Source organism: Cavia porcellus, unplaced genomic scaffold (genome assembly GCF_034190915.1).
Source record: "Cavia porcellus strain 051 isolate PalLab524CR breed Dunkin Hartley unplaced genomic scaffold, mCavPor4.1 scaffold_17, whole genome shotgun sequence".
NCBI classification, from domain to species: domain Eukaryota; kingdom Metazoa; phylum Chordata; class Mammalia; order Rodentia; family Caviidae; genus Cavia; species Cavia porcellus.
Window position 1 is genome coordinate 62,378,535 of NW_026947500.1, and position 14,747 is coordinate 62,393,281.

General features: G+C 36.6%; 1 protein-coding gene across 1 annotated transcript in view; it reads left to right on the forward strand.

The window, feature by feature from the left end:
- Positions 1-189: 189 nt before the first annotated feature.
- The window catches only part of LOC100719407 (vomeronasal type-2 receptor 116-like), a gene marked incomplete at its 3' end in the record, with an annotated part of 50,656 nt that continues 36,098 nt past the window's right edge, over positions 190-14,747 (forward strand). The window contains exon 1 of the mRNA XM_063229114.1: positions 190-557. Within this exon, the coding sequence (XP_063085184.1) occupies positions 190-557 (368 nt within the window). The remainder of the gene's footprint in view (positions 558-14,747) is intronic.

A 14,747-nucleotide genomic window follows, 5' to 3' on the forward strand; every position in this document is an offset into this window, starting at 1 on the left:
TTGGACACCATGTGGTGATCTTTGACACTGTTGAGTTGTTACTTGAAATCAATATTTACCATCTGTTTTAAAAGAAGGACAGAGTATTTCTCCTTTATTGGATTTTTGAGAATGCCTATGCAAGAAAATCTGTTCCATAAATGAACAAACTTAAAGAATGTTTATATGGATGGGTGGACAGCAACAAGAATGGATGGGAAGAAAAGCATATCAGAGACAAACATCAGAGGAGCGGAGTTCATGGGTACATCAGTGGGACTAGAGAGTGAAGGAATATTAGGGAGTAAATACAATGGCCAGTGGCGGGACCAGCCTAGCAGAGGAGCAGAGGCTGGCCCTGCTGCCGCCTCAACGGCCCAGGGCCCATACTACCACTGCTGGGGACCAGAACGGGTGCATCCAGCTGAACTGTGGCCAGCCCAGCTGCCGCCTCTCCCACACGGGGCCCATACTACCACGCCTGGGGACTGGAAGGTGAGCGTCCAGCAGAGCGGAGGCCGGTCCTGCTGCTGCCTCTCCCATCCAGGACCCATAGTACCACCACTGGGGACTGGAAGGTGCGCATACAGCTGAGCAGAGGCCAGCCCTGCTGCCGCGTCTCCCGTCGGGACACATACTACCACCTACTGTCAAGAAATCAAGCAATAGGGGGCACCTACATCAGCCTCCCCGTGTGTCTGGAGGACTGAGGATATCTCAGCAAGCAGGGGAGCATCGCAGGTTCCAGAGGCCCTGCGGCCTGTGGTAAGTGCTCAGCTTACTCTGCCCAAAGCCCAGAGTGTGCGTGACCCTCCAGGATTTCGGGTGCAGTGAAGTGGATAAGTGGTTGAGGCATCTACACCCACCTCCCCATCCCGGCTGCACTTGGAGAACTGTTCAGCTTCCAACAAGTAGGTGGGTGCCCGCGAACAACAAAATCACAGAGAGGGAATTAAGAGTAACCACACTCTTCACATTAGCAAGCAAAAAAAATGAAATATTTAGGAAGTACTCTTACAAAAGACATATACAGGGAAAATTATAATACACTGAAAAAAGAAATTGAAGATGATCTCAGAAAATGGAAAGATATCCCTTTCTCGTGGATAGGAAGAACAAACATTGTGAAAATGGCCATTCTCCCAAAACTGTTATACAGATTCAATGCAATCCCAATAAAAATACCATCAACTATAGATCAATTATAGATCTAGAGAAATCACTCTTAAAATTCATCTGGAACCAGAAGACACCTAGAATAGCAAAGGAAATTCTAAGCAGCATAGGCAAAGCAGGAGGCATCACAATGCCTCACTTGAAGTTATACTACAAAGCAACAGTAGTAAAATCAACATGGTACAGGAATCAAAACAGAGCTGAAGTTCAATGGAATAGATTAGAAGATACAACCACAACTACTAACACACTCAACCACTTATCTTTGATAAAGGAGCCAAGTAGGTTCACTGGAAGAACAACAGTCTCTTTAATTAATGGTGCTGGAAAAACTGGCTCTCCATTTGCCAAAAAATAAAGCTGTACTAAATTAAATTCTAAATGGGTCAAGATCTGAATATTAAAACAGAAACACTAAATCTATTGGAAGACAAATTGGGTAGAAACCTGGAAGACATAGGAGTAGGTAGAGAATTCATAAACAGGACTCAAACTGCATGGGAAATACTACCCAGAATCAATAACTGGGACCACTTCTTATTAAAAAGTTTCTGCATGTCAAAAGAAATCTCCAACATAGTGAAAAAAAAAACCACAAATTGGAAAAAGATTTTAGTGAACTCTCTCTCAGACAAGGGACTCTTGTCTAAAACATATAAAGAATTTTAAAAACTCAGACCCACAAAATTCAAACATCCAATCCAAAAATGCATCTGAGACGAATAAGCACTTCTCAGATGAAGAAATACAAATGGCAAATAAATACACGATAAAATGTTCATCATCATTGGTCATTAGAGAAATGCAAATTAAAACCACACTGAGATAACATCTCACTCCTGAAAGAATGCCCAGGATCAAGAAAACCAACAACAACAAATGCTGAAGAGGCTGTGGGGAAAAAGGAACTCTCCTACACTGTTGGTGGGAGTGTAGACAGGTAAAACCTTTGTGGAGGTCAGTCTGGAGATTTCTCAAAAAGCTGGGATTGGAAGTCCCATTTATTACAGCTATTCCACTTCTAAGCATATTCCAAGAAGAACTGAAAGCATCATACCACAGTGATTTATGTGCACCTATGTTTATAGTAGCACAATTTGTAATCGCCAGTTCTTGGAAACAACCCAAATGTCCATCAACTGAGGAATGGATAAAAAAGTTGTGGTATTTCTTTACAATGGAGTATTACTCAGCTATAAGGAAGGATCACGTTGAGATATTTATCAATAAATGGTCGCAGCTTGAGACCATACTCATAAGTGAAATAAATCAATCTTGCATGTATGAATACCGAATAGTTTCCCTAATGTAAATAATTGTTCAAATATATAAAAATATGTGGTAATCATGATTCCCCATTATGTGGCTTGAAGCCTTATAAAGGCTTCACTTATTAATTGGAAAGGCCTTATTCTGGGCTTCTTGATTTGGAAATATTTGAGACGATATTACATGAAGCTTTATTCAAATATTTCAAGGAAAAAGACAGACACTATGGTAACTACTATTGAGTCGGGTTATTTGGTGGTGAAGCACTAGGTTGCTCAAACAGTCATGCTTTGACCTGTATTGTTATATTGTAATGTCCTGTTTTATCTCAATCTCTCCCTTATTCATTAAAAAAATTTAGTTATTTTTTATGGTTTTTTTGATTAAGGGGAAAAATTAAAAAATTAGCAGGATATATAATAGTAACATCTTTGATTTCCTATTAACTTGTTTTGAAGTCCTGTAATACTCCCACAATCTTGTTTTGACTGACTGGACTCTGTTCCATTCTGTATGATAGCATCTAGTTTGAGGGTATAGGCAACTACTTTGAAGGCAATAAGATTCACTAAGATGCCCATTCTGGTTTGACTATTGTCTCCTTTGGAAGTCCTGAAATGTTTACAATGCTTAAGTTTTATTGGTCTTGTTTTCTACTATTTTGTTCAACTTTATAATACCTAATGAGATAGACAATTCCTTTTAAGGAAACAACAGACATTATGGTAACCATTGTTGATAAACTTGTACTCTGTTTTTACCTCATGTGCTTTGTCTCTCCTTGGTCTTGACTGACAGCTTTGTTTTGCCATATTTGACTTTATTCTCTCCCCCCCCCAAAATGTAATAAGAACTAAGGAGTAATAAAACACAAAATGTGTAAATTGTGTTGTAGAAAAGAGAAGGAAAAAAAGTGCTCTAAAAGATACAACAGCAAGTGTGTTTAGGGATGTTAAATAGCTGACCATATTATTGTTTTTGGTTGGATCATTGAACACAATTGTTTGCAGTCTCACTCTTTGAATATCCACTTTGTATGCTTTGATACTATGAGTTGAGCAACTGTCTCTAAGACGATAATGTGTAATCTATTAACTGGTGATTTCTTTCTGTTTTTTTTTTTTCGTAGTTCTGTATTACTTGTACCCTTACACCACTTTGTTTTGTTTTGTTCTTTCTCTTTTTCCTTTTAAATAAAAGTTTAAAAAATGAATACACAAAATGGAGAGTTTGGTAAGGAAGCAAACTATAAACACAAACAAAATGGAGAGCTAAACAGTTTTATTCTTTTGTTGCTCTCTTTAAATGTTCCCAATATATTCCATCAAAACCTCAGTACAACTAAAATACAAAACATAATAATGTGTCATTGCCCCAAGTGAAACAAACTTGCAGAAATACAACTGCTCCCTTGTGTTTCCCTCAACTCTTCACAGCCCCAGCTCCTAACATGACTGACTCACTTGATGAAATAAATTTGTAATCACCTGTGCTTTCAGCTTTCTCTCCTATATCTCCATTTTCAATATTTCTAGATTCTAGGGCTTCTTTACCTGATAATTTCAATCCTTTCCAAATTCCTCCCACAAAGTACTTCCGAAATGCTTTCAAACCATATACTTAGGAACAATGACAGCAATGATTCCAGTTCTCTGGTTCCAAAATCTATGTAAGTCACCTCATTGCTGATGAAAAGCACTGATTCTGCAAGTTAAAGGAAGACAAATTTATACTGTCTCACGGATTGATTTACAGGTCCACTGGCTCTGAGGCAGAAAGGCAGCATAGAAGGAGCTGGTTGAAGAAAGGTTTTCAAAAATGGCAATCAGAATGCAAACTGACAAAGAAAGATTTGGAGACAAGGACACAGCTTTTTGGGTTAAGTCCCCAGCAACCCAATTGAAACTAACTGCACTAAACTCATCCAAAGTTGAGTATTCTCAGTAATAGAGGACCAAAGATGTAATCACCATTCAAACAGAAGATTTTTGGACATGCCTATCTCAGGTTGCAGAAAAATGGAGTGGAAGGAAAGGAAACATTGTTGAGCACTTACTTTTTGCCAAAATCCCAGTAGGCCTTCTGTGCTGTGGTTCACAGCAGCCTCAGACATACACATTGTTCTCCACAGTTTTACAGACTGCAAACTGAATATTTGAAAACAGAATTTTTCACTGAAATCACCCTCTAGAAACCAACAACAACTGGGATGCAAAATCCAGGCTGAACAGTTCCTTCCCAGCCCCAGCTATACTCTCTTCCTGACCCATGGTTCCATCTGATGACCCATGACTGGCAAGGAATTCCTCTGACTTAAGGTTCAGGCTCTTGTTAAAACTGTTCCTATCAAGAGGTGGAATTCAACTGCTACTAGTTGCAATTTATCAAATGATTTAATTTTAATCCTTTTATGTAGGATGGTTTCATAGGGCTGCAAATGGAGTGTGATAGTAGACACAATGTAGAAAAGAGTCCTGAAGCCTTCACATGGTATTCTGTGAGAAGACATATTGCACTGTACCCATCCATGCATACTTTGGGCAGACCAGATTGGAATGGGAAACTGAGGATCAAAAACTGAAATGACTTTTCAGGCAATGCTAGCATAGATCATAGGTGTCCCATTCACTGAAGCTGACTTACATCCCAACCTAACCACTGCTCTAACCAAAAGCATCTCAGGCTCCTGGAGCAGGCTCTAAAATGATCTATGGCCTAAATTTTACAGAAATCTCTTTTATGATATATACAATGATGGTAATGAAACATCTCTGTCATGCTGCAAAAATGGCATGGGATGGAACCCAAAACCTCAGTTCATAATAAGGCATAGCCAAGTCATCTAAAATGCTGTCTAGCACAGGTTTGCTCTAGGGACTCTAGGGATTAGTCCACTTCTGCTCAGCAAAACCACCATGAGGTATGCACTATCATTATCCCAATGTGGATACTGGGACCCGGAGATATAATGTGGGCTTAAATCTTCAAACAAAGAAAGCATGACTCCAGACTGAACAAATCCCTGCCTCAAGAACATGGTGTCCACTACAGTCCTCATGAATCCTCACCATACTCCTTCCCAGATGATCAATACTGCGCATGCAAGGAGACACTGGGCTCTTCTGCCAGGGCCTGGGCCCTAAGGAAGAGGTGACCTACCCTGGGATTGGAGTCTTCCTGGAGCAACACTTTCTCTCCTCCTCAACAGAGGAAGAACCTACATGAAAACCTGTCCTCCCATACCTCCTTCATTGATCATCATGTGCCTTGTCTCTTCGCAAAACAGTCACTACTTAAGCACCTATTACATTTCAGGCACACTTCTGGGGTGTTGGGAAACCAGGATGAGGGATTCAGACATGGTGCTGCTTTTGGAAGGGGAAATACAGGAAGGGAAACTCACTTAGTAACAGAATAGGACTACAAAATACACAGCACAGGACAGAAATGGGAGCAGGGCCATCTTGAATGGTGACTTTTGAACAGGAGTCAACTGTGAGGATGCCTGTGGGGAGAGTGCTCCAGATCAAGGGGCAGCTTGAATAGTGGCCCTGATAGATGTGACCTGTGAGGGAAGCAGATGAGTCAGGGACATGCGTAAAAGGTTGAGGGCAGTGATTGAACCTGCTGCTTCCCATCATTCTTTTGTAGATGTCACTCCTGTCATCACCAGGGTTCTAGGCTGGAGCCTAGAACTCACACTCACAACAAAGATCTGAAAGAAACTTTGGAGACATAGGGATGAGCAGAGAGTTTATAAACAAAACACAAAATTCCTCAAAGAATCAAAAACTGAGATCTCATCTTATTAAAATTATTTACACACAAAATAAATCACCAACAGAGCAAAAAATAACCCAAAAATTGTTAAAAATGTTTAGACAACTGCCCCTCAGACAAATGATTTCTATCTAGAACATAAAAATTATTGAAAAAAGTAAGGTCCTCCAAAATCAAAGACCCAATCCAAAGATGAGAATCTGAGAACACACATTACTCAGATGAAAAAATACAAACCAGAAATAAACACATGAGAAAATGTTCAACATTATTGGTCTTTTGAGAAATGCAAATTAATACTACACTGAGAGGGTCTATCTCACCCAGTAAGAATGTGTATCATCAAGAAATAATCAGTAACAATCGCTGGTGGGCCTTTTGGGAAGAAGGAACACATTTCTACTGGTGGTGGGAGTTAAAAACCCAGCAGAAATCAGTGTGGAAACTCCTCAAAATTTAGGTTTGGAGGGCCCATTCAACCCAGCTATTCCACTTCTGGGTATTTTACTACAAGATTTAAAAACATCATACCACAGAGCTAAATGTATATCCATGTTTATAACAGCACAATAGATAATGGCTAAAGGTTGGAAACAACATGAATGCCAATCAAACAAGAAATGGTTTTAAAAATATGGTATTTTTATACAGGACAATATACTAAGCTATAAAGAAGGATAAACTTGAGGCTTTTATAGGTGTATGGATGTAAACTCAGACCATACTCATAAGTGAAAGAAATCAGATTCAGATGTGTATATATTATATCATCTTCCTAATATAAGAAACTAAAAGCATGAATACGATACAAATGTACAGTACACATGGTGAGAGGTAAAGAAGCAGCTTCAAAAAGAAAGAAGAACTGGGATGAATGAAAGAAGAAAAGAAGCCAGTTAAAAGTTAATTATAATATGAGTTTTTATTCGTTCATTGAAAAGAATGTTTTGGAAACCAGCACCATGTGTGGACTGATACTGGAGTGGGGCAGCCAGACTCAAGCCTCTCTCTATGAATCAGCGCCATTCACAGACTGCAAGAGAAGACAACTAGGCCTCATAAGGGGGTGATCCCCGCCTGGAAACCAGGACCTTGAAAGGCTGTTGCTGCAGTGGAAAAAGCCAGACCCAACCCTCTCTCTTTTGAGTCAGTACCATTTGAGGACTTCTGTTGGAAAGAACAAGGCCTCACCAGGAAGTGGTGCCAGTCTGGAATTCATATCATTTGCATTTTCTTTGGCTGGGGTTTACTCTCTTTTTTTTTCAATTATGTTAAATCTATTGGCAGGAACAGTTCTTTAAAAGATAGCAAGACAGCTTACCTACAATGGAAAACCCATCAGAATTAAGGCAGACTATTTGGCACAAACCATCAAATCAAGGAGAGCAAGTTTTCCAAGTCCTGAAAGAAAATAAGCTCTGGCCAAGATTGATGTACCGGGCAAAAATGTCCTTGGAAATTAACAGAGAAACAAGATGCTTCCAAGATAAAGAGGAACTGGGGGAATTCTCAACCACAATACAACCTTACGGAGAATACTACAGGACACTCTAAAGAGAGAGAAAAGCACCAGGATTTCAGGAACAGTGGCAGAGAGGCACCAATGAATGGAGCAAAAAGCAAAATAAAGAAAAAGAGCACAACAGAAACAAGGCAGACAAGGTTGGATAAAATTTCTAATATAGATGGCCTTAATACAATAAATTAAGGAAAAAAGAGAGTCGCATGCAAAGTAGATCAAGTGGTAGGATCCACTGAGATGCTCTTTAAAGGAAATGTAATTAACCTGAAGAAGGGTATATGGACCAAAATCAAATATGAGAAAACAGAACTATGAGTTAGGTAACCAGAGAGTAATAGGGACAAATGGACCAGTATTTATGCATAGATTGGAAAAACAGGCTTTAATAAGTAAAGAAACACAACTAGAGATCAAGTCTAGGAGTGAGAAAGTTTGGTAACACTTAGGTAAATAGCAGGTTGACCCCATTATAAAACCCAGAGTGTTGGGGAGACCCAAAAATACTCAGTACACCCTGAGGTAGTGAAAGGGGAGGAATAGTCTTTAAAAAGACAGCAGAAGATATTGCAAATAGTGTATCAGGAATGAAAACCCACATTACTTGTACCACATTGCTTAGATAGAACTTATTCCATCCCAGTTTGTATACAAGCACTAGATCTGAGGGCACAAACAGCTATCCAAAAATTATCAGGATATAGCACAGTAATCATCTTTAACTTCCTATTAACTTAATCTGGATCCCTGTATAACTTACACTGTTATACCATGACTGATCTTAATTAAATCTGCTTTTGTTTGATTGCTGCTTGTTATTGACAGATTTTACTCAAAACTGTTAGGTTCATAGTATCAAGTCAGAGAGTTTAGACAACTATACTGAAAATGACAGTGATTCACTACAATACCCATTCTGATTTGATTACTACCTATTTTTGTAGCTCTGCACTATCTACAAAGTTGTATTTCTATTAATACTGTTAAGTACTCATATATTCAGTTATACTTTATCTGATGATGTGGCCATTCTATTGATGATAGCAAGAGACAACACAGTAACCATGGTACAATTCCTTGTACAGCACTTTTCATGACTTCTTAGTTTTCTATGTCTTCTTAGCTTTAGGTGGCTATAGGAATATGTTTTGTTCTGTCCTGCTTTGTTCTGTTTCTCCCTCTAATATAGAAAAGATAGAAATACACGTTAAGACTCATGCTTGTGTAAAACCTATAAACAGTTTATGAGAACTGATCTGATGGCAAATGATGAACAAACGTTTTGAAGGAATAATAAGGCACTCCAGTACCCAGTGATGATTCCAGAATGTTATGCTGTGAAATCCAGCGATTTTATTAATCTTTGTCCAGAATGATTTCAGCCTGCATTAGTTTAGTTAATCTCAACGTAAATGAAGATATGGATAAATACATACATTTTTAAGTGTATAGGATTGATAGGCACATTACCAAGCTTTGATTAGACAGTTAAACAGAGCTATTCGCCATCTCCCTATTTCAATTCCCATTTATATGTTCCACTTTTGTATCTTGAACAATTATTTGTAAGAGGACAATATGTAAATATCAACAAGTGATTCATTGTTGTTTACGTTTTACTTTGAAAGTATGTACTATTTCTATATATTTTCCATTCTGTTTTGTCTTTCTTTAATAAAAAAAGATAGCAAGACATACTCTTGTGGCCATTTTGGATTTCCAATTGGCTTGTTTTAAAGTCCTTTATTGCATTTATTGCTTTGTTTTATTGTTTCTATTCTGTTTGATTTTTACTATGTGTGAAGGAATCTGGAGCTTTTTTATTTTAATTAAAAATTAAAAAAGAAGGAGGCTGATATAAAAGAGGTCGTAACCACACAGGTAAGAAAAGAAAAATCTAAGCAACATAGCGTTTTACCACATGATAACACAACCTAACAGTAGTTACCATAGTGACTTTTTCTTGAAATATTTGAGTATAACTTCATATAGTATGGCATCAAACATATCAAGACAGTGTAAAACCATTCAAGAGAATGAAGGTATTACAGGCTATTAAGAAAATGAACAATGGTTTCTATAGTATCTCCTTGGCTATAAAATTTTTGTTTATACTGTCATATAAAATAAAATCCATTAAGATGCCATATGATAAAACCAATGGAGACAGAAGAACAAAAGCTTAATGGGACATCACAACAGTATGATGTTAAATCAGCACTAGCTATTATGATGTCTTGTTTGCCTCAAAATAAATGTTCATACCATCACAGGTAATGAAATCAAACAACTCAGAATAAAACCATTCCAATAATGAATGAAAACATTATAAGGCTTCAAAGCAATATAACGGGGAAGCATGATTACCACATATTTTATATATTCTTATTATTTCTTACACGAGGGAAACTATTGGGAATTTATACATGTGAGTTTGATTTATTTCTCATTTGAGTCTGCTCTCAAGCTGTGACCATTTATTTATAAATACCTCAATGTGATCTTTCTTTATAGCAGAGTAGTACTCCATTGCATAAAATGCCACATGTTTTCATCCATTCCTCAGTTGATGGACACTTAGGTTGTTTCCAAGAGCTGGATATTACAAATTGTGCTGCTGTAAACATAGGTGCACACATATATCACTGTGGCATGACGTTTTCAGTTCTTCTAGGAATATGCCTAGAAGTGGAATAGCTGGAACAAATGGGACTTCCAATCTCAGCTTTTTGAGAAATCTCCAGACTGACCTCCACAATGTTGCACCAGTCTACACTCCCACCAACAGTGCGGGAGAGTTCATTTTACCCACAGCCTCTCCAGCATTTCTTGTTGGTGGATTTCTTGATCCTGGCCATTCTTTCAAGAGTGAGATGGAATATCAGTGTGGTTTTAATTTTCATTTCTCTAATGAGTAATGATGATGAATATTTTTTCATGTATTTATTTGTGATTTGTATTTCTTCATCTGAGAATTGTAAATTCAGCTCAGATGCCCACGTTTGGATTGGATCTTTCAATTTGGCAAGTCTCATTTTTTTAATTCTTTATATGTTTTAGATAGAAGTCCTTTGTCTGAGGGACAGTTCAGTTCACTAATATTGTTTACCAGTTTGTGGGTTTTCTTTTCACTTTGCTGGAGATTTCTTTTAACATGTAGGAACTTTTTAATAAGAGTTGGTCCCAGTTATTAATTCTGGAAAGCATTTCCCATGGGATTTGAGTCCTGTTCATGAATTCTGTACCTACCAATACGTCTTCAAGAATTTACCCAATTTGTCTTCCAATATATTTAGTGTTTATGTATCAATATTCAGATCTTTGATCCATTTAGATTTTAATTTAGTACATGGTGATAGTCATGGGTCTAGTTTTCATTTTTGTTATATGGAGAACCAGTTTTTCTAGCAGCATTTATTAAAGAGACTGTCCTTCTTACAGTAAACATGTTCCTCCCCTTTATCAAAGATAAGGTGTTTGAGTGTGTTTGTAGTTGTGGTTGTATCTTCTAATATATTACACTGATCTTGGTTCTGTTTTTATTCCAGTATCATGTTGATTTTGTTGACTTGCTTTGTAGTATAACATCAAGACAGGGATTGTGATGCCTCCTGCCTTGACTTTGCTGTTTAGAATCGCATTTTTTCTTCTAGATCTCTTCTGCTTGCAGAAGAATTTTCGATTGATTTCTCTAGATATATGAGGTATGTAGATGGTATTTTCATGATCACCATACAACCCTGCAAAGAATACTGCAAGACAGTTTAGATACACTTAGAACAAAACCACTAAACCAAGCAGACAATTAAATGGAACAAAATGATAAAGATGCAACAGCAGAAAGAACATGTCAACAAGAAATCAACATATAACAGTTATAACCATTAATGTAAATGGTCTTAATGCAGCAATTACAAGAAACAGACTGGCAGAATGGATCAATAAACAAAATCCAACCATATACTGTCTACAAGAAACCCATCTAACCCAAAAGGTTACACACTGAAAGTCAAAGGATGGAAAACAATACTTCATGCACCAGGAAACTAAAATAAAAGCAGAGGTAGCTATTGTGTTTGCAGACAATGTGAACTTCAAACCAATAATGATCAGAAGAGATAAAGAAGGTCCCTACATACCGGTTAGGGGAAAACATCAAGGGGAAGAGATAACTGTCTTAAATATTTATGCACCAAATTCCAGAGCACTCAGGTGTATAAAACAAGTATTAACAGAAACGCAAAACAAAATTAGCAATAAAAAAATTATAACAGGAAGTCTTAGCACATCATTGACACCAATGGACAGATCAACCAGATAGAAAATCAGGAAAGAAATAAAAGAACTGAATCACACCTGTGAACAAATGGACTTGATAGACATATACAGACTATTCCAACCAACAACAACAGAATACACATTCTTCTTAGCAGTACATTTGTCATTCTCGTAAATAGACCATACATTAACTCACAGAATATATGTAAATAAATGCGAAAGAGTTGAAATTACCCCTTGCATGTTATTGAATCATACCGCTATGAAATTAGAAATTAATGATAAAAGATACTGCAAAAATCGAACAAACATAATGAAACTGAATAACACACTATTGAGTAATCAATGGGTCACAGAGGAAATTAAAGAAGAAATTAAACAATATCTACAAACAAATGAAAACACAAATACAACTTAGCAGAAACTGTGGGATGCAATGAAAGCTATCCTCTGAGGAAAATTTATTGCACTGAGATCCCACATCAGGAAAACAGAAGGAATACAAATAAATAAACTATTGTTAAACCACAAATATCTAATAAAAGAAGAGCAAGTCAAGCCCAAAGCCAAAAGAAGAGAGGAAATTATAAAAATCAGAACAGAAATCAATGCAATACAGACTAAGAAAACAATCCAAAGAAACAATGAATCAAAGAGTTGGTTCTTTGAAAGAATATATAAAATTGATATGCTCATAGCCAGTCTTATTTTAAAAAGGGAAGAAAAAATAAATTTAATGCAATAAGTAATGAAAAAGGTGAAACCCCTACACTCTATACAAATACAGAAGATCATCAACAAGTATTTCAAAAACCTCTACTCTCAAAGGTTTGATAACAATGAAGAAATACAAAGATTCCTAGAAGCATATGAAGTACCAAAGCTAAGTCAAGAAGATGTAAAACTGCTGAGTAACCCAATTTCTATTAATAAAATGGAAAATACAGTTAAATGCTTAACTACAAAGAAGACCGCTGGCCCAGATGGACTAACTGCAGAATTCTACAAGGAATACACTAATGCCAACACTCCTCAAACTCTTCAATAAAATTGAAAGGGAAGCAATCATCTTAAAGTCATTCCTGGAAGCAAGTATTACTCTAGTACCAAAACCTGGAAGGACAGAACTGAAAAATAGAACTACAAACCAGTCTCCTTAATGAACACAGATGCAAAAATTCTCAATATAATATTGGCAAATAGGATGCAGCAAATCATCAAGAAGATTATAAACCATCACCAAGTGGGATTCAAACCAGGCATGTAGGGATGGTTCAACATATGTAAATTGATAAATGTAATCGACCACATCAATAAAACCAAAAGTAAGAATTATGTGATCATTTCCATAGATGCAGAAAAAGCTTTTGTTTTGTTTTTTTAATTTTATTTAAAAGGAAAAAGAGAAAAACACAAAACAAACCAAAGCGGTGTAAGGGTACAAGTAATACAGAACTATGAAAATAAAACAGTAAGAAATGACCAGATAATAGATTACACATTATCATCTTAGAGATAGTTGCTCAAATCACAGTATCAAAGCATACAAAGTGGACATTCAAACAGTGAGACTGCAAACAGTTGTGTTCAATGATCCAACCAAAAACACTAATATGGTCAGCTATTTAACACCGCTAAACACGCTTGCTGTTGTATCATTAGAGCTCTTTTTTCCCTCTCTTTTTTACAACACAATTTACACATTTTGTGTTTTATTACTCCTTAGTTCTTATTACATTTTGGGGGGGAGAGAATAAAGTCAAATATGGCAAAACAAAGCTGTCAGTCAAATCCAAGGAGAGACATAGCACATGATGTAAAAAGAGTACAAGGTTATCAACAATGGTTATCAACAATGTCTCTTGTTTCCTTAAAAAGAATTGTCTATCTCATTAGTTATTATAAAGTTGAACAAAACAGTAGAGAATAATACCAATAAAACTCAAGCATTGTAAACATTACAGGACTTCCAAAGGAGACAATAGTCAAACCAGAATGGGCATCTTAGTGAGTCTTATTGCCTTCAGGAAGTTGCCTATACCCTCAAACCTGATACTATCATACAGAATGGAACACTGTCTAGTCAGTCAAAACAAGATAGTGGGAGTATTTCAGGACTTCAAAACAAGTTAATAGGAAATCAAACAAAGTTATTATTATATATCCTGCTAAATTTTAATTTTTCCCCTTAATTAAAACAAACATAAGAAATAACTAAATAACTTTTTTAATGAATAAGGGAGAGATTGAGATAAAAAAGGACATAACAATATAACAATACCGGTCAAAGCATGACTGTTTCAGCAACCTAGTGCTTCACCACCAAATAACCCGACTCAATAGTAGTTACCATAGTGTCTGTCTTTTTCCTTGAAATATTTGAATAAAGCTTCATGTAATATCGTTTCAAATATTTCCAAATCAAGAAGCCCAGAATAAAGCCTTTCCAATTAATAAGTGAAACCTTTATAAGGCTTCAAGCCACATAATGGGGAATCATGAATACCACATATTTTTATATATTTGAATAATTATTTACATTAGGGAAACTATTCAGTATTCATACATGCAAGATTGATTTATTTCACTTATGAGTATGGTCTCAAGCTGCGACCATTTATTGATAAATATCTCAATGTGATCCTTCCTTATAGCTGAGTAATACTCCATTGTAAAGAAATACCACAACTTTTTTATCCATTCCTCAGTTGATGGACATTTGGGTTGTTTCCAAGAACTGGCGATT